The sequence below is a fragment of the Lathyrus oleraceus genome, chromosome 3, assembly GCF_024323335.1.
Source record: "Lathyrus oleraceus cultivar Zhongwan6 chromosome 3, CAAS_Psat_ZW6_1.0, whole genome shotgun sequence".
Lineage (NCBI taxonomy): Eukaryota > Viridiplantae > Streptophyta > Magnoliopsida > Fabales > Fabaceae > Lathyrus > Lathyrus oleraceus.
The window spans coordinates 471,503,834-471,529,120 of NC_066581.1; the positions used below are offsets into that span (position 1 = coordinate 471,503,834).

General features: G+C 33.0%; 2 protein-coding genes across 5 annotated transcripts; one reads left to right on the plus strand and one right to left on the minus strand.

Moving 5' to 3' along the window:
- Positions 1-8,308: 8,308 nt before the first annotated feature.
- LOC127128224 (ABC transporter I family member 11, chloroplastic) lies at positions 8,309-20,771 on the minus strand. 3 transcript variants are annotated; one of them, XR_007805792.1, is made up of 12 exons: positions 20,498-20,771; positions 20,256-20,335; positions 19,089-19,140; positions 18,838-18,971; positions 18,164-18,278; positions 17,952-18,038; positions 17,750-17,798; positions 17,567-17,651; positions 16,078-16,198; positions 14,107-14,191; positions 13,841-14,011; positions 8,309-8,733 (listed from the first exon to the last, which is right to left on the minus strand). XR_007805792.1 is itself a non-coding variant. In XM_051057447.1 (10 exons), the coding sequence occupies exons 1-9, from the start codon at positions 20,651-20,653 to the stop codon at positions 16,120-16,122; spliced, it is 837 nt and encodes a 278-aa protein (XP_050913404.1). In that variant the 5' UTR covers positions 20,654-20,771; the 3' UTR covers positions 8,309-8,733; positions 16,078-16,119. The 3 variants fall into 3 exon arrangements, 1 of the variants encoding a protein (XP_050913404.1); XR_007805791.1 differs by lacking the exon at positions 13,841-14,011; XM_051057447.1 differs by lacking the exons at positions 13,841-14,011; positions 14,107-14,191.
- LOC127128223 (protein LAZY 1) lies at positions 8,732-14,605 on the plus strand. 2 transcript variants are annotated; one of them, XM_051057445.1, is made up of 5 exons: positions 8,948-9,663; positions 9,746-9,809; positions 10,266-10,984; positions 13,273-13,519; positions 14,385-14,605. In XM_051057445.1, the coding sequence occupies exons 1-5, from the start codon at positions 9,658-9,660 to the stop codon at positions 14,402-14,404; spliced, it is 1,056 nt and encodes a 351-aa protein (XP_050913402.1). In that variant the 5' UTR covers positions 8,948-9,657; the 3' UTR covers positions 14,405-14,605. The 2 variants fall into 2 exon arrangements, with proteins under 2 accessions (XP_050913403.1, XP_050913402.1); XM_051057446.1 differs by lacking the exons at positions 8,948-9,663; positions 9,746-9,809 and adding an exon at positions 8,732-8,889.
- Positions 20,772-25,287: the final 4,516 nt, after the last annotated feature.

A 25,287-nucleotide genomic window follows, 5' to 3' on the forward strand; every position in this document is an offset into this window, starting at 1 on the left:
CAATGTCTTCACAAAACATGTCATCTTCTTCACAATACAAAGTCAAAGCTCACGTCAACGGTGAGACTTATGAATGTGATAAGTCTGGCTTCCTATTTAGAAACACCGAATGCACTCGGTTTTGTCTAAATAGAGGAGCTGACTTCTCTTATCTGAAAAGGAAGATTGAGTCCAAACTAAGACAACCCGTGTCCCAAATTTTTTATCAACAACCTTTTTTTTCAGAAAACAACTCTGTCAAGTTTTATAAGTCATTGATTCAAAATGACATGGAGACACAATACATGCTTCGTAACCATGAGTACTCTGGTTACGACTACATAGTGTTGTACATTGTGTTGGAACAACCTCAACCAACTCAGAATATTCAATCACAGGTTATTGATCCTGTGATTGATGACGAACAAGATGCTGAGCACCACGTTGAAGACGATGTGGTTGATGATGCTGAAGACGTGGTTGATGACTTGGTGAACCGTCATTCTGAAGACGAAGACCAACCTCAAATACCTATAGCGCAACGCTACTCACCTCCTGCGCACTTCACAACACTTAACTTGGGCGAGGATGAGCCCTCATCAGATATGTTCTACAACCCATATATGAGGTCTGATGAGGACTTAAAGAAGGGTGACCAATTTCGGACCAAGGAAGAGTGTCTGTTAGCAATAAAGAACTGGCACTTGAAAAATTGTGTTGACTACGATGTTATCAAATCAAATCCGGAAAGATACGTTATTGAATGCAAAAATCCGGAGTGTGGATATAGGTTGATGGCATCGTACAAGAAGAAGCATAACGCGTGGGTGATAGGGTCAATATCTCAAGCTCACATTTGCGTCAACACCAACATGGCACAGGATCATCGCAAACTTAGCCATGACATGATCTGCCATTCCATATTACCTCTAGTTGAGGCTGACCCGTCACTGAAGGTCAAAACAATTATCTCCCATTGTGTGGCTGTTTTCAAATATACACCGTCATACAGAAAGGCTTGGTTAGCAAAAACCAAGGCAATTGAACTGGTGTACGGTAACTGGGAGGAATCATACAAACAACTACCACGCTACCTGGCTGCACTACGATTGTATTCACCTGGGACGGTTACTATAATGGAGACCTTGCCTGCACAATCCCCTGACGGAACTCGTCTAGAAGGTAATGGAATTTTCCATAGACTTTTCTGGGCATTCCGTCCATGCATCATCGGGTTCACATTCTGCAAACCACTTGTTCAAGTCGATGGAACTTGGCTGTATGGGAAATACAAAGGATCGTTACTGATGGCGGTCGCACAAGATGGCAATTCAAATATTTTCCCAATAGCCTTTGCATTGGTGGAAGGAGAAACGGCAGCTGGTTGGAGTTTCTTCCTTAAGAATCTTCGAACGCACGTGACTCCACAAGCTGGCATCTGCGTTATTTCTGACAGGCACGCCTCAATAGACAGTGCATACAATAATCCAGCAAATGGCTGGCATGACCCCCCGTCTACCCATGTCTACTGCATCAGGCATATTGCACAAAATTTTATGCGGGAGTTCAAGGATAACTTTTTGAAGCAACATTTGATAAACGCGGGGTACGCATTAAACCAGCCTGGATTCCAATACTATCGCCGGGAAATAGTGTTGGCAAATTCTGATGCAGGGAGGTGGATTGATAATATCGACAGAGCGAAGTGGACTAGATCGTACGACGATGGGGTGAGGTGGGGCCACATGACAACAAATCTTGTGGAATCAATGAACGGCGTGTTTAAGGGCATACGTAACCTCCCGGTAACCGCATTGGTGAGTGCGACCTATTTTCGGATGGCAACGTTGTTCGTAACAAGGGGCAGGCGCTGGAATGAAGTGTTGCAGACGAGTCAGGTTTATAGTGAAGCCTGCATGAAGTTTATGAGGCAGGAATCCGCCAAAGCCAGCAGCCATCGGGTTACGGAGTTCGACCGCCATGGCCACACTTTCAGTGTCAAGGAAACAATTGACCACAACCAAGGGCTGCCCAGACAAGAGTATAGGGTCCTAATACCAGACCGTTGGTGCGACTGTGGTCAATTTCAGGCGTATCGTATGCCTTGTTCCCATGTCATTGCAGCGTGTTCACACAGCCACTTCGATGCATTATCGCTAGTGTCTCCAATCTACAAAGTTGCAACATTGCTCAATGTATACGACAATCCCTTTCCGGTGGTAGCATTGGAGGCGTATTGGCCAGAGTATGACGGGGAAATTGTTTGGCACAACGAATCGATGCGGCGGAATAAAAGTGGTCGCCCAAATAGCAGGCGCATTAGAACTGAAATGGACGTCGCAGAGAAAATGCAGAGGAAGTGTAGCATATGTAGACAACTAGGGCATAATAAGAACAAATGTCCATATCGTGGATCTAGTTCCACAACTTAGTTTTCACTTTCATAAATCTGTGTACCAAAATCATTTTAAATTAAAGTTTACTTTTTATTCCAAATAGAAGATGACACTTGAACAACAAACACAAACATCTAACATTACAACACCAATTACTAAAACAAAAACAAATACTGGAACAAAAACAAGTACTAAAACAAGAACAAGTACTAGAACAATAACAAATACAACAACAACATGACAAACAACCATTAAAATCTAAGAAATTACAACAGTTAACACTATGTCGTCTGATCCATGCATCATTTGGATGCAATCAATGTCGCTTTCAACTTCAACCCACCAGCGTATCGTTTCTCCAGTTTCAAATGAGAACCTTGTTCTAAGCCTCTGAATCCTTCTGATGACTTCACCAGGTTGGTAATCTCCCTCTAACCAAGACATCAAGGACCTTTTTAGTTGGTCCAACGAACGGATGTTCCAAAATTTCATCTCCATTGGGGGTTTCAAAGGCGAGAAAATAACATGCCCATCCCTTTTTAAGATTACTGGTTCAGGATCCGGGCGCCTTGATGATGTTCGCTGCCATGACGACGGTCTTGGGGATGCCATGAACTCAACTTGATACAGAAGGTGGTACGAAACAGTGTTGAAGAAAATGCAAGGAAATAACACTTTATTTATAGGAAAAGATCTGGGTTGTACACCAGTCTACCTAACCCTAATTCTCCCAAAAATTTATAAATAATATTATTTACTTATAAATTAAATTAATATATATATAAATTAATATATATATATATATATATATATATATATATATATATATATATATATATCTTGTAAATAAATATTTATATATATTAATTAAATGTGTATAATATTAATTGTTTATAAATTAAATTAATATATATATATATATAAATTAATATATATATAAATTAATATATATATATATATCTTGTAATAATTTTATTTATATATAAGTGTTAATATAAATTAATATAATTTATAAAAAAAATATATTTATCAAATATCTAATATTTAAAAAAAAAAATTAAAAAAAAAAATTAATAAAACATTTAAAAAAAAAAAAAAAAAAAAAAAAAAAAAAAAAAAAAGGGATTGGGCATAGGCGCCACCCCTAGTGGCGACTTGCCCTACCCATTAAGGGTAGGCGCCAACTAGGGTGGCGCCTATGTACACAATTAGGGCAAATTTTGCCCATTTGTGTAATTTTTTTGAAAAATGGGTTAATTTTGAAATTTTTTTAAAAATTCTGGATATTTAAAAAAAAAATTCACAACTTTTTGCCTATGTATCCTCAATTAATGAAGAATCATAATATCTTAGTTCGTCTAGAAAAATGTTGTGTGTTTGTTGATTTTAGTTGTGAAAACATCTCAACGCACAAAAGCAAGAGAAAAGTTTGTTAGAAAAAGGTATCAATGCACAAGACGGAAAAAATTGTATCTGATGTGTGTTGGGATTGATTTTAGATTGATTTGTTGATTGATAAGATATGACACCATTCAATCAATTTGATTTGCAAAAAAAAATATGTTTTTAATTTGATTTAGAAATTAGGGTGTGCTATATAGATTTATAATTATCATTCTTTGTTCTTTTTATTTGAATGTTTAATTCTAAAGAAAAAAAATTGTTTTAACGTGAATTTTAGAAAAAATCAATTAGACTAAGTTAGATTGATTAAGACTTAATTAAACGGACTAATTTTAAACACAACGTATAAAAGAAATTTTGTGTTTTTATTTTTTTAGAATTAGATATAAAAGAAATATTTTTGTTTTATAATTTATTTCATTATTAAACAAAATAATAATAAAAAATAAAAGAAATCAATGATTCAATATTCATATTAATGATAATTTTATAAAAAAAGCTATTAATTAATTATTTTAAAAGATTTATTTTTTTGTTATTGAATATTTTTATTATTTTGCATGCATACAAATATTACTGAACATTAAAAAAAATTATTTAACAAATGAGATTTTTTTTTCTTATATATATTTTTTAACTAAATTTTTTACACGCCCAACAAAATTATTTAAGTTCCATAGTTGTTCATGATAATGCAAATCAAGGTTGAAGGTAATGGAACTAGTGTTTTCTGCATTTTTTTTCTCAAATCTATTATTGTTTTGTGTACAAGATTAACTACAAATACTGGTCCAACTCGAATTAATAATTGAATTCGTAGTCCCTCAAGCTAATTCATCTATGGAGGAACTAAAGCTGACTTTTTTACCACATTGCCCTTTTTTTTTTAAATAATATTTCTAATATATTCCATTTTGAAAATAATTTTTTAGAATGTCCCACTTTATTCCTTTAACTCGCCCACTCAAAGGACGAGTTGCTGAAGAATGAAACATGACTGTATTGACTTGCTTATTGATTGGACGAGTACTTACATAAATATTTTTCCATGCATGAACTCGGCCATTTGGCATATGGCCGAGTGAATGAAGGATTTTTGTTTTTTAAATTAATTTAATAAATCTAATTAATTAATTAATTTTGTTTTTAAATATAATATTATGCCTCATTATTATAATTAATTATAAATACAATTATTACAATTAATTATAATTATTAAATCATTTTTTTAATTTAATAAGGCATAATATTACAACAATTTTTACAATTATTTTATTTCTGTAATAAGTAATAATAATTGTATTAAAAAACAAAATTAATTCATTTAAAAACAATTATTATAATATCAATAAAATTATTATTACTTATTATAATTAATTATATGCATCATTATAATATTTATAGTTTTATTATTAAAACAATTTTTTAATTTACAAAAATATTATTATTTAAAAAAACAATTTTTATTATTTAAATATAAAAATTACTAAAAAAATATTTAATAATAATCCTAATAATATTATTAAATTATAATATGGAATTTTTACTAGAGTGCCCCATTTTTAAAATAATTGTTTTTAAATAAATTAAATTATACCCCATTTTAATTGTAATAGTAAAATAATAATTGTAACATAAAAATTCCTCTATTTGTAGCACGATAGATATCTATATATGGAATTTAATTTAAAATTAAATTAAAACAAAATGAATTATAATAACAATTATTTTGAAATTAATTTAAAATGAATTAATTGTAAAACAATTGTTTTTAATTGAATTAATTTTGTTTTTAAATACAATTATTATTACTTATTCAAAAACAAAATAATTGTAAAAATTGTTGTAATATTATGTCTCATTAAATTAAAAAATTGTTTTAATAATTGTAATTAATTGTAATAATTGTATTTAAAAATTAATTTTGTTTTAATTTTATGTCTCATTAATTCAAAATTGTGGTAATATTATGTTTTTAAATTAATTAATTTTGTTTACAATTAATTAATTCAAAATTGTGGTAATATTATGTTTTTAAGTTATTACCAAAATTATTAAAAACAATCTAATGAAATGATAATTGTTTTTAAATGAATTAATTTTGTTTTTTTAATACAATTATTATTACTTATTACAGAAACAAAATAATTGTAAAAATTGAAAAATTGATTTAATAATTGTAATTAATTTTAATAATTATATTTATAATTAATTATAATAATAAGGCATAATATTGTATTTAAAAACAAAATTAATTCATTAGATTTATTAAATTAATTTAAAAATAAAAAATAAATAACCTCCATTCACTCGGTCATTCATTGACCGAGTTCATGCATGAAAAAATATTCATGTTAGTACTCGTCTAATCAATGGGCAAGTCAATACAGTAGTCATATTTCGTCCTTCAACAACTTATTTTTAAAATCGACGAGTCAAATGAATAAAGTGGAATATTCTGGAAAATTATTTTCAAAATGGAATATATTAAGAATATTATTTCATAAAAGGGCAATGTGTCTCGTAAAAAAAGTCACTAAAGCTAAAGCATGTTTAGTAGATAAGTGTTCCACAATGTAGGGGTGGTTTAACATCGTCACTTTTTTGGCATGATGTGGATCTTTCAGCAACAGGAACAGACATTATCCCTGCAAAATTCACTGCAGCAATTAAAGTTGTTCATATGGCATAATTACAAAAATAAAATGGTATAGAAATGTCCTTAAAGCTTGAATCATAGTACAATCAATAACATAACTGCTCCTGATTTAGAAAGATGCAAAAGGTCCATTCATAAGTGTTGAAAAAGAGACTGCCAACGTCATGCTGCCTGCAAATTGTTCCTTAAATTCGATACTCAAGATTCTTGCTTTCATTTACTCCACGTAACAAACTCTTTCTCCATTCCTTTTATTGGATCATCCAACATTGATATTCCTTAATCAAATTCAATAGTTACCGTGACTGTTTTAAAAATCGGATCGATCATCAAATGGGTAAAAGTATTAGATCATTAGTTTATCGGTCGAACTATTAGGTCATTAGTCAAACTATATAGTTAAATTGAATTAAATTGGAATAATTCGATTGAATAAATTGTTCTCTATAACAAATTATATAATTATTAAATTGATTGAACCGGATGACTCAGTCTCTAAGAAAATCATAACACCGATAAAATATTAAATTTTCAAAATATCATAATTTTACAATTTTATTATTTAAATTCAAATTATAAATACACTCATCGCGCACACACAAAATATAAGCTCCAATAAATTTTACACATTTAATTGCAACATAAATTAAATAATAAAAAAATATGTCTAATAAACTTAATTAAAAAAAGGTAAAATTGTTTTAAATAAATTTTAAATAAATTTCAATTTTAATTTTTTAAGAAAAATTATAAAAAACGGTGTCATATTGTGAGAAAAAAACAAATACTCAATTTTGATCATTATCACTTATTCTCACTAATTCAATAATTTACACGGTTGAACAATTAGATGATACTAATGACTCCCCAATTTTAACTGGTAGGTTAAAGGTTTCGTATCTAATGAGAAATATTTAAAATATGTGTTTAAAGGAGAGCAATATTAGATCTTATTAATTGGTTTCATAAATTTGTGTTAACCACAATTCCAACTGGAATTAAAATTTATAATATTAAGGTTCGTTTGACAGGTTAAATAATAAATCTAAATCATCATCGATTTGAATGTGCTATTAGATTGCTTAGGTAGTCAAATTGCTTTAAATCAATGAAAATTGGCCGGTTCTCAGATCAATATTAAATATACAAGTGTTGATATAAAAGTTTTAAAACATCTCAAGTAAAAATCAATTTTATAACAAAACACCGATAAAAATCACGCGCAACTAGACCACGGTCTGCACGCAAATTTAAAAGAGGTTTGTTAACCTTTAAATATATATTTTGCACTAATAATATTTAATTAATTTCCTTTCTTTTTTAATAAATTTTACTTAAAGAAAACTTATTATAAATTATTAATATTAACATGAGAATAGAATGGTATATCTTATATTTCAATAATAAGAAGATTAAAAGTAAAATTTTAACCTTTTGATTTTAAAGTATGAAATCTATGTCATAATTTTCTATATGTCATAATTTTCTATATGTCATAATTTTCTAAAAGTTTTTTAATATTATTAATTCAACAATCATGTGAATTTTTTATCCAAATAATTCAATTTTTTTTTTAAATTCCAAAATAATCTTATTTTCAAAAAAATTCTCAATCTATCCCACTTTAAAGAAGAGGGCAGATGAACTGGACTACTAACTATAAAAAAAAAATCCCAACATATCCCAACAAGATAAAAATATAAAAAAATATAAAATAAATAAAAACAAAGATTACTAGAGAGGACTACTAACTATCCCAACCTCTTAAAAATCATATTTTACTAAGATGAAGTTATCTCACAAGTAACTAAAATGAGAAACAAATTCTACCTGCCCCATACATACAAGACAAGAAACCTTATCTCACCACTTTAAAAGGAATCCAACTAATCCATTATCTTTATAGTACCAGGCTGCAATAATTATGTCACTGTTCCAACAAATTAAGTAAGTACTAAAATGAACATCCTCCATAGAATAACCTATTTGTAACAAGTATTACTATTGAAGGGAGCTCAAGACAGATGTAGGGTAACTTGTGGGAACCTATTTTAAGTTCTAAGAGTTACATTGCTGTTGAAGTTCCTAAAACTTATGTGGCATAATAAAATCCATAAAAAGAATTAAGAACATCCAACTATGATATGTCCATGATGTATGTTTTACAAATGAGAAATGTTTAGTAATGTTCAAGTCTGTGATTTGCAACAGTTTTTCTCCGGCTCCATGCAAACATAATAGCTCATCACTTTTTTGTCATGATGTGGATCTTTCAGCAACAGGAACTGACACTCTCTGCAAAATTCACTACAACAATTAAAGTTGTTCATATGGCATAATTACAAAAACAAGGAGGTAGAAAAATGTCCATAAAGCTTGAATCATTGTACAACCAATAAGAGAACTGCTCATGATTTAGAAAGATGCAAAGGGTCCATCCAGAAGTGTCGGGTAAGATCTTAACATCTCTTCTATAGCCTCATTCCCAACTGTACTGGAATAGGTAGAAGCACATGGCAGGTGCTTTCGAGGTAGGAAGAGGTTTAGCTAATTATTACAACAGGCATCACAAATAGTGCATATAACAAAACAAAATGAAGGTTCGGTTTTAGAAAGTTTGGTCCTTCACTTGGACCCCTAACCACCACACCTCCCATAATAAAACTTTTTACCAAAAACTCATTAGTGGATAAATAAATTGAAACATATACAATCGCATATAGAACTACATTCGAACAGTGTTTACAATACACTATCTAACTAACATATTGTTCTAAAACTTTTAGCAATTCAAAATTGGCAGTGCATTATCATCTGAATGCAGTTTGGCCTGCCTTGAAATAGAGGTTACCAATCTACAAATGTGTAGATCCAACTCCATTAAAGTTCATACAGAGACAAAAATATAGACAAATAGAAACTAGTTGGTACTCATGAAAAACTCAATTTACCCACATGATTAGCTTTTGAATAGAATGGCCAACCACATTGTTGTATCTATCTAATTGTTTTTCTCCATAGAGACTTATTTATCTTAGAACCTTGCATTTACCGACTTCCAACTCATTGAGTCACAAAGCAAAGATATTTGTGCCTTTTCACTTTGTCCATCATAATCACCCAAACCTGGAGACCTTTTTCCATTCATATTTATAACTACCAACCAGCCTAATTTGTTAAGTGAGAAAACTTGGTTATCAAATTAAGAATAGAGTCAAAATGAAGGTATGTTAAACTCTTATAAATTTAGGATGACTTTCTTTTTCCAGACCTTTGGCATAATACTACATGCCTTTACTTCTTGCAGTTGTTTCAATGGGTGCATCGAAAACTTCGGCAAAATATTGATCCCGTCAAGGACTTCACCCTTGGTATTCAGCTGTGTTTATTATTCCTATCTCACTGATGACTAGTCACAATGTTAATCAACAATAACATAACAAAATATGTGTTACATTGATTTTTATGAACTGCATAAATGCACCATTATCTGTGAGCAAATAATCTAAACTAAAATGTCACAATGTTACACATCTCTAGCTAAAGTAAAATTAAGGAGTTTTGCATATATAATGGCTTTTCAAATAGATAAGGATTTACGACCACTATTGTTCTTGAACCTTTCACATCCTACTTCAAGTTGATTAAAACCACTAATCTATTACAGATGAAACATTAAACGTATATCACTCTCAAAACCAATACTTGAGAGTGATATACATTCATCTGCAGTATAAATATGTTTCACCGGCTCATGTAGATTATAGATTTGTCTTTAATTTCTAATTTCACGAATTTCGTAATTTATTTTGGAACTCCAATTTCAGGAAATCCTTGTGCTGGTCTTACTGTGCAGCTAACAGTTAACAACCAGCACTCTCAGAGAAAGTCAAGCTTCAGTTCCATTAACCATTCCTGTTTCTTAAAGCCGCACTATCAGGAAAGTCAAACATGTTGGGGCAGAGAAGAAGAAATATCATCTGCAGCCATATCTGAGCTCTTTGAAGGCTTTCTGACAATTGGAACACTTGGTGCAGAGGCAATTACCAACGAGCCAGCAACACCAACATTTGCTACGCCTTTCGAAAACCTACCTATGAAAGATGCAGACGTGACAGAGACTGAACTGAAGCTCATAAGTTACGAGCTTGAGAAATTTCTTGAGGCTGAAGAAGAATGTTTTTATGAATCATCAAGAAAAAACTGTCTTAGCAACATCCCACTAAATGGAACAGATGCTGACGATTATGGAAACGAGGTTGTATGTCCACTGCAAGGATATTTACTGGGGTCATCGTTCAAAATACCAGAGAAAGTAGAAGTGAGGGAAGAGTGGGCAACACTTGCTGAGCTATTTCAAAGGACAAAGACAACAAAAGAAGACTGTATAGAGACAGGAGCAAAAGAGAAACAAGTCAAGCAAGCACACATGTCTGCCATGCATATCATGAAAAAGATGTGGAAAAAGGTCTACAGTTCCTCAAAAAGCTGTAGCACTGCCGGGAATATAGCTGATTCTACTACAACCAATGCAAAGCTCCGTAAGGTTGGTCCCTATTACTAGATATTATATTACGTACTACCTTGATCCCTAAACATATGACCCCTAAGGTTCGTTCCTATTCCTAGATATTCTATTACGTACTACCTTGACCCCTAAACATATGACCCTTTGAGTAAATCACGAGAATTAAGAGAGATGACCGTGATATTAAATTTTTGAAAAATTTTACCTTTAAGGGAGAGAATTAGTTAATTTTTTTGTAAGAGTATTACATAGAAAAAGATGTAATATAACTAGAGAAATGATAATAAAGAAATAATTAATGCACTTTAAAATTTAAAAAATATCCTATAAGACGGATAAAGAAAAAAAACTCAAGACGATCTTATATTAAAAGAAAGAGATAGTATTTAACAAGAGTCTGAGTCTAGGTAAGTCTAGGAATGAGTTAGGACTCTAAAGAAGATGTAGGGTTCATTCCCTAATGCAAAGCGATGTTTCCCTATCCTATTAACTAACATTTTTCTACCAAATATACAACAAACACCGAATCTTATCCCACTAAATAAAATCTGCAATATTGATCAACTTTCACCGTAACATTCTATCCAACACAATATTTCTATCCAAATCATTAATTTCGAGATCTTTCTAAATAACTTCTTTTATAACTTTTTTAGATCTTCCTTTATCTTTAGTTGTTTGACTTCTTTTCATCTGATCTACTCTCTTTATCATAGAATCTACAGTTTACTCTCTACATGCCTAAACCACCTAAGTCTATTTTCCACGGTCTTCTCTACTATAGGTGCTACCCCAACACTCCTATTTCTCCATCGTTTTGTATTACAGACCCAAGATATTTAAACCGCGTGACTTGTGGAATGATATGGTCTCCAACTTTCACCTCTAACTTAGAAAAGCTTCATCTTTTATTAAACTTACATTCCATATACTCCGTCTTACTTCTACTTAGGCGAAAGTTGTGCGATTCTAAAGCTCGTCTCCAATATCTCATTTAAATCCTCCTTCGACTTTTTAAGTAGGACTACTTCATCCGGAAAAAAACATGCATCTACGTGCTAGCTCTTGGATATGTTATATGAGTACATTTAAGATTAAAGTAAAAAGATAGGGACTTAAGATTCAACCTTGATGCAAACCTATTGTACTGGAGAAATCGCCTGTCTCTTCATCTTGTGTCCGCACACTAATCGATACCCCTTCATACATGTCTTGGATAGCTCGAATGCAATTGTAACTCCTTTCTTCTCTAAGACTTCCCACAAAATCTTTCTAGACACTCTAGCATACGCCTTCTCCAAGTCAATAAAAAAATAAATGCAAGTCTTGTTCGTTTATCAAATATTGTTACATCACATGTCATAGTAAATAAATCGCTTACATGATCGACCTCCCTGACATAAAATCAAATTGATTCTCAATGACTTAAGTCTCTTTTCTTAGTCTCCATTCAATCAGTTTTTCTCATAACATCATGGTATGACTCATAAGTTTAATCCCCCTTATAATTTGTAATTTTTTGCATATGTCTCTTGTTCTTATAGATTGAAACTAAAGTGTTTCTTCACCATTTATCCGGTATTTACTTTAACCTCAAAATTTCATTGAAGAGTTTATTGAGCCACTCAATACCTCTATCAAATATAACCGGAAAAAATGGAAGTGAGTGTTAAGAAATGTGATTGGGCATAACTCAACCCTACAAAACTGGTTGGTAGAGTGAAGACTGCCCCCACTTATAAAGATATGTTCAAACCATATATTATCCGATGTGGGACTCTTAACACACACCCTCACGTTCAGGACTAGACAATTGTAGCGTAGAAATAAATGGTGGGTGGCCCGATAGTGGAAACCATAATAGGTGGTCCACCGGATCTTAAACGAGGCTCTTGATACCATGTTAAGAAATGTGATTGGGCATAACTCAACCCTACAAAACCGGTTGGTAGAGTGAGCACTGCCCCCCACTTATAAAGACATGTTCAAACCATATATTATCCGATGTGGGACTCTTAACGGTAAGAATATCATCAACAAGACAAAGACATAAATTTAATGATAGCTTGATATCATTTAGAATAAAGTAAAACACTATAAAAAAAAATCACCATATTAACATTTAAAAGTTGTGAAGCATTCTTTAAGACCACAAAATAAAACTCATCTGAATATTAAATGAAGGAATTCTAGTAGGCATTTTCCTAACTAAGTTTAGCTATCAAAATAAAACGACAATTTCAATATTCATCTTGAACACACAACAATCATAATATGTTATTTGGTTTATTCATCTGGATATACAGGTTCCACGCAATTTTCACAGAAAAGTCTATCTTAAAGACACCATCAGTGCAAAAAGTGTTACTAAATCCCACAAAGGTGACAAAGGAGACACCAAAAACTCAGATCCTGGCAGAAGATTTCATTCAGATAGCAAGTCAAAAGAGTGGTCTAAACACTGTGAGACCATCTGGAACCCATCGCAAGATGGCTTAAGTTGCAGTGGTTCGACTGGGAACAATGAGCACTGGATCAAAACAGATGCCGAGTGTAAGTACTACCTATCTCTAGAATCTGATTATTCACACACAATAATTTGATAAATATATTCCATCGGCGTCATTTTAAGTTTTCCTAGAGTCTTCTTTAAACAACAAAATATGCAGTATAAATGGAGTGATTGACAGTATAATGAAATGCCATTTTGAAATCTTCATGATAGGGGCCTTTGACGCAAGTAATCTTAGTGATTATATATATATATATATATATATATATATATATATATATATATATATATATATATATATATATATATATATATATATAGAGAGAGAGAGAGAGAGAGAGAGAGAAGTGGTTAAGTCTCACATCGGCTATAAACGGGTGGAATGCTGAATTTGGGTATCATCTCAGAGATTCTTAAATGCTGAATTTTTCAGCAACTGCTCTAGTCAGTATATGACTTCATTGAGTATTAAGTTTGTCACTTGTAAAGAACATTTTTAACACTTTCAGCATTAAATACAGGCTCCTATGATCCTAAAATTATTAATTTAACACAATTATATGTTAGGTTAGAACATCATGTACATAATACTTAAAAAGAATTTTTCAATCAAGAAAAAAATACTTACCAGGACTAAAGTCGTTTTCAAGCAAAACTCCTTACACCCGCTCTCTTTCATATTGCCCATATACAATATTGTAAATACTCAAACCCTACCAATGTGCAAAATATTCGTTAATGTTGAATATTAATATGTAGCATACAGCAAATTTCAAACTAAATCCCCAGCAAATTTTTTTATTTCAATGGATACTGGTATACTATGGAGCATCATATTATTTACGTTGCATTCTAATTGAAATATATTTATGCATTTTGACTAACTTACTATTGTTGGTATTGTAGATTTGGTACTGGAGCTGTAGCAACTACGCTGTACGAGAGTATTAATAATTGAGCCGCTTTAAGAGACTTCTCAACAGCAGTATTTCATTGTGTGATTGTGTTATGGATGTACTTTTAAGTGGAAACTGATAATACAGTCCATAAACCTGTGTTTTATGAAATCTTCCAAATAAGTAGACACTCTTCTACAGTCAATCCTAATTGGAATCTAGTTTCGTGTGAATTCTTGAGCTAGTCCTAACTAAACCTGATGCATGTACTTTTGGTTACTTTCACTAGTTTCGCATGAATTCTTAAGAGTCATTCTTGCATCGCGTGTGAGGTAAATATAGGCCCTCTGCCGTCAAATTAATGTATCAATATTGTGACATTTAAATATGTGGTAAAAAACTAAAAGAAAGATGAATGTGAATGGTAGTTCAAAACATAATATGTGCAATAGAAACCCAACACGATGAAGGTGTTGGAGGCTGCAATGAAGGCAAACTAATTGCGCAATTTAGGCGACTAGGGGCGGACCGCAGTGAAGGCGGAAATTCCAACACGCCTCCTCGCGCTCGGGCCTTAATGAGGCCGAAGCATGGACGATGCGGGAAGCCCAACAAGTGATATAGGATAGGTTATGATACCATCTTAAAATGTGTGTTGGTCTTAACTCATCCCTACAAAACCAACTTATATGGTGAGGATTGCTCTCCCTTATAAATACAACACATGTCGTATGTCTAAGTAATATGGAACTAAATCCACCCCTTTAAAACCAGCACAATGAAGGTGTTGGAGGCTGCAATGAAGGCAAATCAAATGCCACAATTTAGGCGACTAGGGGTAGACTGCAAAGAATGCGGAAATTCCAACACAAACCATCCGAAGGAATTCCCAGGATTCGATATCAGGTCATCATTATAAGTCTCTCCAAACTAGGTTTAAGAGAGCATGCAAGTTACTGTCTGATAAACCAAGAAGGCTGTATAGATAGTAACCGGTTAAATTAGAAATAGTATTCAGATATTAAACATTTTGTAGATAAAAACTTACAGCGGTAAGAACTGACAACTGATTCCCAAATCCAGTACCAATGTAGTGTGAACTGGTTCAGGGAAAAGAATACATTGAACAAAATAATAGCTGACGATTTCAGAGATCCTGGCCTCTTCCACACACTCAGAATTTAATCCAATATCCTACCTCACATTCTTTTCTCCTGTTTTAATTCCCACCGTGCAGCTATCTCAATTAATAATAGTCAGTCCACTTAGTTAACCAGTTTCAACTAATTTAGAGGCTTTGATGTTTTGCTTCTTTCCTATTCCTTCTCACATACACTCTCCTACTTGAAGGTTACTGCCTGTCAGGAAAAACAGAATCCTATATACGACGAATTATTTAGCTTATCTCTAAAATTACCCAACTCACTTTGGCTTGAAGTGTGGGAAAAGCAAAGCCCACAAGTATATTCTGAAACAAGCCCCAAGTCCATTCTAAGGACCAAATGTCCCAAAAGTCTGCGCTAAATAAAGAGTACGTCATATATATATTGACAAACGCAAAATCAGAAAGACTTTTTCTTTTAAAAGAATTATTATATAATTATCAAGGCAGTCAAAAATTATTCTAGGGACCAAATGTCCTAAAAGCCTACAATAAAGGTGAAGTAGAAAATACATCAAGAACATAAGATTAAGGTTCAGACCTCTTAGCATTCCATCTTGGTTATCAAGGCAATAAATATAAATTATAATGGTAGAAACTCCTGTCTAAGATTGCCACCCATTTCCATCCTCCATGATTGATCAACTAGACTCGCAAACTCTCTGAAATTCACACAAAAATCCCAAGAAAAATTAGCAATTCATAAAAGTACTAACAGGATATAAAAAGAGAAACCAAAACTTCTTTTACAATTAAAAGAGGAATTGAGTAATAGGGGAACATATTCTGCTTTGAAGTTAGAAACAATGATTAAGGATTAACCTCACGATCTCCTAGCTACAACATACTAAAAAAACATCTATACACCACCAAAAACTCTGAACTATTTTGAGTTCGTATCAATTTATTAGTTCTAGTTTTCTTACATTAGACGCCATATTGTGAAATGAATTGCTGATTGGAAAGCCTGTTGGCTGTAGAATGAATCATACAACCACAAAAAATAACAGCCAGGGCATTTTCCACTTGGTGGAGTCAGCTGCATAGATTACACAACACCATAATGCTTCTATAGTGTATTAACTTTAAAATGAATTATAAGATTTATGATCAATCATTAACAATAGCATTTAATATATTTTTCAGATAAATATTGATAGGAACTTATTTAGAAAAGGAAATTCCTTATCAACTGCATAAACAAATCCCTAGATATTGAAGGCAACTCTATCCCACCAATTGCTTCCCTTTCTATTTCAACCCCTCTTCCTATTTACAGGCAAAATGCATTATTTGTTTATTCAACTAACTCATCCATCTTTCTGATTAGCCCAATTAACCCACTAACTAAGGGTTACCTTACCTATCAAAAATCATAAAGACACGTTCATCGGACAATATATAGCATGAACATGTCTTTATAAGTGGGGACAATCTTCACCTTACAAACCGGTTTTCTAGGGTTGAGTTAGACCCCACCACATTTTCATCCTTCATTTGTATATTTGTTTATAGTCACTTATAAAGACATGTTCATGCTATATATTGTCCGATGTGGGACTCTTAACACTAATAATTATTCGGCTTAAATTAATTTAGTTTCTTTGTAACATTTGATATTAGAATTTCTAATAGAAATGGACAAATAAAAAATTAAAGCAAAAGAAAAAGAATGTAAGCAAATACTAATACTCCTTTTGACACCATATATGAGAAAATGCTGCTGTTTTTTGTCTTAATGATAAGAAAAAAATCACAAATTTTAAGGTTAATAAATTGCTAAAATTACTTTACTATTTTTATATTTACAAGAAATGCATATATTGCTGATATAAGTGGGTGTAAAAACATTTGATGCCAGAACAATACTATTTGGAATAAACTTTCAAAGTTATAACATTAAATCCTCCTTGAACTTGATGATTTTTTTCTTCTTAAAAATGAGACCAAAAGAAGTATATAATAAGAATCAAACAATAATATGATTAAAAAGTTAGATGATCTAAAGTTAATAGAGTAATTGAAACAACCTCAAGTCATGGCTGACAACTAGCACAGTTAATTCTTTTTTTAGATGCTTTAAAAGCTTCACGACATCCGCACGTGCTTTCCAATCTAACCAAAGGGAAAGTATTAGATACAACTTTAAAAGAATATTGTAGTTCATTTAAAAAAAAAACAACGCATTTCCTAAAACAATTGTAGTTTCATACCAAGTCCAGCAAGAGGCTCATCCAATATTAATAAATCAGGGACTTGCACCTGAAAATTAAAAATACCATTATTCCAATTGACACTCGGTTGTCTGAAAACTAAAACAACAATCAGGAGCCAGTCATGTGAAGACATGAAGCAAAATCAAGCAGGCATGTCAATATTTTGTTTCTAATTTCTTTTTAAGAAAAATTAACTTACTAACTGTATTGCCAAGGCAAGGCGACGTTTGTAACCACCGCTGAGGGAGTGAGGATTCGTATCCAATGATATCCCACTTAATCCAACCTATAGTTATGAATAAGAAACGGAATTGCATATGAAACATAAGAATAAAATGACCGTGGAGAAAGTACTAAATAATATAATGACTATAAACAAACATACAAATGAATTTGCAAAGGTATAACTACCCAGTTAATTGCCCTCTGAAGCCCTAGAGCAAGTTTCTCCCTTACTTGATCATTACCCTTTTGCCTTGGCCACCCAAAAGTGACTTCATCAAGTACAGTATCAGCAACAAAATACCTAGGTTGCAACACCAATATGTGTAGAAGTTTAGAAATGGAAATCCAATAAAATGAAACATGATCAGAAAATAATTACGAAAGGCTAATGGAGACAGTTTGGAAATTAAGCAATATACCGCTCATACGATTGGACAAGAAAAAATATTTGATTTAGTATCATGAAGCCTGTAAAAAGTGTTTTGTGTAGATTATTTGGATACAACAACTGAGTTATCCCTCAAAGTTCAAAGGTTTGCCTTGCAAGTTGTACAAGTGTTTGAAACATAGATTTGTATTACACTCTTACTTATATGTCATGTCAGACAATCGGGTAATACATTTTCAGCATCAAGAGAACTATATATTATGCATGATGGTAAGCCTGAAATGTTGGTCCCTTGCGACCTTTTCGAGTTCTATTCTTCTTGGGTTGAGTCACTTGAAATTTGAAGGGGTCCCAACAGCAAAATTAAAATGGTGTAGTTGATGTATATTTATTTACAGCACAAAATTAAAACAAAATGCAAGTTGTAGAATAAAAATATATCTTATTGTATTTAACTAATGTATTTTTGTACCTCTCTGGAAACTGGAAGACAATACCAACCCTTTCTGGCACCAAGGGCTCCGGAGATTGACTAGGATTTCCATCATCTCCATATTTTTGGATGTAAATAGATCCAGATGTTGGTTTGCTTATTCCTGCAAGAAGCTATATGGAACAAAAGGAGTTCACATGGAGGAGCGTAATTAATCATCCAAACAGGTAAGTAACATTGAATTTTCAATAAAGCAGATTCATAAAAGAGTAAAGAGGTAGGTGGAAGACCTGCAAAAGTGTTGTTTTTCCGCTTCCACTCTGTCCAAAAATTAGACCAAAACTGTGGCAATTGACAGAAATGAGTTACCACACATGAAAAAAATCCTTTGTTCTTTTACCAAATATTAGGAGGGACAACAAGGAGAGATGGTAGGAAGTAACATATATTTTATTAGCTCCAAATGATCATTTTAGATTCACCCAATCACACTAATAGTTAGTTATACCCTCTTTTAAAGTACATACAGAAAAGGTGGAAAAATTGGGATACAAATTAGGGGGAAAATTCATACCCTGGATCAATTCTAAACAATGTCTCAAAACGAGACTTCCGAACCATGATTCAACTTCTTTAAACCGCTCAAACCTTATGTAGCACCGACACCTCTGAAAAAATGTGTATTTGTGTCTGTGTCAGTGTCGGACATCGACACCGACACGACACCAACAGTAGTGATTACTTCCAATTTGTTCATTTTTTTCAAATAATTATTTGTGTCGACGTGTCAGTGTCAATGTCGTGTTCGGTGTCCGTGTTTGTACTTCATAGCTCAAACCATAACAAAGTTGCAATCGAACTGTGTGTCAATTCATGGTTTTGGTTCAATTGTTTTCAAAAAATATATGGTAGTTGATATCCAAATTAGGTCAAGAGCAACAAACAAGGGAGAGAGACACCACATATTCATCCAAAACTTTAAGGGTTTGTTTGAGAGTTGGTTTCTGAAGAGTTTTGGATAGAAAGGCTCTGGAGGCTGCGTCTATATCTTAAAATATGTTTGATATTTTGAAAATGTTTAAAAACCAATATACTAAATTAGTATATAAAATCATAGTGTACTTTAAACTTTTTAAAAATATCATATAGACGTGGCCCTCCAAATTCTTCCCCTCCACAAACCAACTTCCAAACAGACCCTAAGGTATTAGGTATAAGGATCCTCTCACTTATAAAGTGTTTTACCTCCACTTTTCTAAGCAATGTAAGACTTCCAACTCACACTTGTATGACAACCGTAGCACCTACGTTTAGGGTTAAATGTGTATCATCTAGCTACACTCAATCACTTTGATTTTCTTAAATTATTACTGGAATCTACATGTCAATGTCGTGTATAGTGCTCAAACTGATACATAATTGAATTTGATGAAATCAAGACATGAAAAAACAAAAACCTTTTCTCTGGAAGAGAAAAACTAACTGAATTGAGAAGATTAGGCTGAGTCCCTGGAGGTTGATAACTAACATCTTTGACCTAAAACAAAAAATCACAGTTTAATCATTAGTGCATACATTCCTCTAATTGCTGCAATTTCAATTATAATATAAAGCAATTAAGAACATGAACAAAAATCGCATTTCAGATAGAGATAATCGAATGATGGTTGAGACGGTTACTAGAGAAGTGCGTACATACTTCAAGAGATGAGTAACGGCAGCAAGTGGTTGGGAATTTGAAGGTGTAATGCGATTGAGGGAGACAATGGGAAAGTGAGGATGATTGTGAAGGAAAAGAGGAAAGTGGCGGTTTGAGGAAGCGAAAGGCGATTGGTGGATTAAAAGAGGTCGCCATAGACGGTGGCTGGTTCGGTTGGGGAGTGTAGGAGGGAGGGGCCAATGTTCCAAAAAAATAAAAATAAAAACATTGATATTTGTTCTACTTTGGGTGGGTAAATTGGTGCATCAAGTGGGAGAGGTATACACCGTCAATTAATTATAGACGTTAGATATTAAAATAAGTTTGATTTTTATTTTAAAAATCTATAAAATAATATAAATGGGTGATGGTGATGAATCGACGCACACTTTGAAAATATATTTTTTTGAATGCAATGCATTAAGAAACAGCAACATTATGTTTGGTAGTATAACTTAGCAATGTATTTTTGTCCTTTTTTGATTTTCCTGCATTTCTTCCATTTTTATTTTTAGTGAGTTACAGGTATGTTTTCGAATTTGATTTTCAAAAAATACAAAAGTGCATTTATGTATTTTGTCTGTCTGCATTATTTTGTTTGATTTTGAGTTTCACATATCTGGATTTGATTTTTTTTCTATTTTGTATGGTTTTGTCTAGTTTAATTATAGGTAACGTGGTAGACAACCAAGATCATTGAGGCTCAACAAAGTGTCCCAGCATACATGTGTTCGCATGGAAAGAGTCTGACCCTCACGACCACTAGTCGATGTCAGTTCATTTGATATAGATGTGTCAACTTCTAGGATTAGATGTCTTCGACTTCGTCTTCCCAGAGGCAGGTGTCACTTGTTGCTGCCCCAGAAGCCTCATCCGTCCAGGTTGATGCATTTGCCTCGTGTTGAGTCATTCTTGAGGAATTTATAGGAGCCTCGTATGACACGTCATTGTTGCCTTTGTATGCGGACCATGTTGTCAGGCAAGTGTGGGACTGAGAGGTAAAATTTATATGTATTTATAATTTGAAACACATGTGTTATAATATTCAAACTTTTTTTATGATGGTGTATTTTTTACAGTATCGTGATGCTTTAAAATGCACCAACCATGGTCGAAAGATTGATAGGTTGTAACAGCCTAAGGAGTAGTGGTTTCACGAGGTCATGCAGCTATTTGGGATGTGAATTTATGCATGACTAGTTATATTATTATTAACCATGGTATGCTTTTTGCGTTGGTTGAGAGATGACACTTTAAGACTTCATTTTTTTCATCTTCTGCATGGTGAGATTTCTATCACACTGGATGATGTGTCATACCTGTTACATCTTTCGATTAGGGGAAGATTGTTAGACCACTATAGGATGACCAAACTTGATGCACTAGAAATTACCGTGAACTAATTGGGAGTTAATCCAAAGAATACTCTAAAGGAGATAGAAGACACCATATGGTGTCATGCTAGATTTGGATTCTTGAAGAACATGTATGCACATCACTTGGTTGTGGCACTGCATGTCGATGATGATGATAATGAACATGTTATGTATCATATAGCATGCACATCAAGGTCATACCTCATGTACTTGGTTGGCACGTCCATATTTATGGACAAGAGTGCATATTACATCGATGTGGTTTATCTCAGATACTTCATTGACTTTGAGCGGATTCATGACTACAACTAAGGGGTCGCGTGTTTGGTTTACATGTACTTTAAGTTAGGTAAAGATTGTCTTTGGAAGACAAAACAAATGACAGGTAGTTGCACGTTGTTGACGGTAATATATTTGTATCCTTTACTGTTTTTGTACCATCTTTATAACATGTGTGCTACATCATTACTAATAACTTATCTATACCATTTTTAGGCATGGCTCCTCTAGCACTTCCCACTTACATTTGTCTGGTCATTTGTTAATGGCTACGCGTGAGGATCAACCATGTGCTTGTACATTCCTCCCGCTCATAAGGAATCAGTCGATCGAGCCCTTCAGAGTGTTTCTTAACCGCACAACAGTAGATGTTATACGCTTTAAGTTGTACGACGATCACTGTTAGACGCGTCCCTGGGATGACATAACATTCTACTCTATATGGTTGACTTGTGGATCACGTCTGATGTATCTGCATCTTCATGATCGAGTCATGGCAAGTTCGGGTATATGGAGGTTCTTGTAAGAACAAGATTTGGTTCTATATTTGATCTTTAGTTTTAATGATAACAATGCATTGTTTCTTAGAGAACAATTTTGTACACTAATGGTTTTTATCTAATGTGTAGATTTTGCTAACAGGTTCTGATTTTGAAGCATTGACGTGTGACGTCATCAAGTTCTTGAATAAACACACTCTAACTATAAAGAGATAAAAGTGTTTTACAAGATGTTGTCAAGTTCTAGAAAGCTCTTGGACAACGGTTTTGATGAATGTTTATGCTAAAGCTTCTGACTGTGACTCTGATTAAAGAGCCTATGAAGGATTGTCAGCCTTCAAGATTCTATGCTCAAGTTCTTAATATTCTGAAGAACAAGATCTGAAGACTCTGAAGACTAGGTTTTGAGGAACTGTGTCAAGACTCTGAAGACCGAGGTTCTGAAGATTCTTTCAACTAGTCTCTTGATCCTTCTAAGCATGCTTCAACATTATTCCATCATAAGCCTCTGAAGATTAGAAGATAAGATCAAAAGGTTTTGCATCAGAAAAATAATACACAGTACAAGATCACCCTTCCATCCACTATGCTGATTTTATAGGCTAAGGACAGTACTATTGTACCATTTTGTCTCTTATATGTAAAACGTTACACAAAGAGACAACTATAATTTACTATTCAAAATCTACCCTCTAATAGGTATTTTAATTACATATATAAATAAGACTTGGAAGAATGGAAAATGTCACTAACGCTCATGCTAATTCGTTGCGCTAAGAACTACGCTCATACACACGTTATTTTCTAAAGTATATATTTTCTATGTATAGTCTTTGTAAACACACAAGAGTTGTTGCTCGTTATTGTATGAAGATATTTATTTTATTTAACTTGTGTTAATCTGCTTTCTAAGAAGCAATACTTGTAAACACATACTTGTAAATCTCAAAGTTGTTTGAGTGGTTTCATTTAGTGACTAGGTTTTAGTCAGATAGACTCAAGAAGACAAAGACGGTTTGCCTTTGTGGTGTCTATAATCAGTTTCGATTATAATGGATTAAGTCCTTGTTGAGAAGGCAAAATTACCTTGGTAGGATGGACTGGAGGTAGCTTCGTTAACAGCGAACCATTATAAAAATAACTTTGTTATTTTTCTTGTTCGTTGTATAGTTTGATTAAGTTGGTTTTGAAAATGCTTTTGTTTTTAGAATCCCAACTCAAACCCCCATTTCTTGTGTTTTTTGTCACCTTCAATTGGCATTAGAGCCCCGGTTCTAGTCTTGATAAGATATCAAACACCTAACAATGTCAGATACAGATCCAGTGTGAAACACAATGGCTGCTCTTTCACCACCAATTGCTTAAACAAAAGCTAGAGATCACTAGAATGATAAACCTCATGTTTTTATAGAGACAAATTTGACTATTGGAAGGATAGAATAGAGAGCTTTTTTCTAGGTCATGATGTTGATCTATGGGATATAGTAGTTGATGGCTATGAACACTGAGTAAATGCAAGTGACAATAAAGTTGAAAGAAGAGTGATGACATATCAACAGAAGAAACACTATAAGAATCATCACAAAGAAAGAACCATCTTACTAAATGTTATTTCATACACTGAGTATGAGAAAATCACCAACAAATATACTGCTAAATCTATATTTGATTCTCTGAGGATGACGCATGAAGGGAATGCACAAGTCAAAGAAACCAAGGCTTTTGCCTTGATTCAAAAATATGAAGCATTCAAGATGGAGGATGAGGAAACTATTGGGAACATGTTCTCAAGGTTTTAGACCCTTTTTGTAGGACTTAAGGTTCTGGAAAAAGGGTATTCTACTATTTATCATGTTAAGAAGATCACCAGGAGTCTACCAAAGCGTTGGAGATCTATGGTAATTGCTCTAAAGTTATCAAAGGATCTTAATAACATTTCTCTTGAAGAACTGGTTAGTCCTTTAAGAAGTCATGAGATTGAGCTCGAGGAAGATGAGCCCAAGAGAAATAGCAAATATATTGCTCTGAAGTTTTCAGGAAAATCTTAAAAGATAAAAGCTCTTCAAGAAGAAACTGATGAAGAGTCTGAATAGGAATCAAAAGAAGAAGAAGAAGATGAATTGTCTCTTATGTCGAGACGCATTAATCAACTCTAGAAGAAAAGGCAAGGCAAATTTAGAGGAAAAAGAAGGACAGGTGGTCGTTCTGAGTCCACTTCTAAGAAGGACAAGTGGTCGTTCTGAGTCCACTTCAAGAATGAATGTCCCAAGTTAAAGAAAGAAAGGCCTAAGAAGAACTTAAGAGGAAAGAAGAAGGGTATGATGGCTACATGGGATGATTCAGAGTCTTCAAAAGATGATTATGAAGAAGAGCAGACTAACATGGCATTGATGGCTTGCACAAAAGCTCCTGGATAAATGATTCAACCAAAATCAGAATCTGAGTCAGATTCGGAAGAGGTGTTTTTTGAAATTTCTCGTTTTGAGCTTAAATCTAGTTTATCAAAAGTTCTGGAAAAACATCAGAATCTTCTGGACAAATTCCTGGATCTGAAGAAGATTTGTGTATCTGAATCAGAAGCTTATTGTAAGCTTCAGAAATATTTTTCAAGCTTGAGTGAAGAAAATCTCATTTT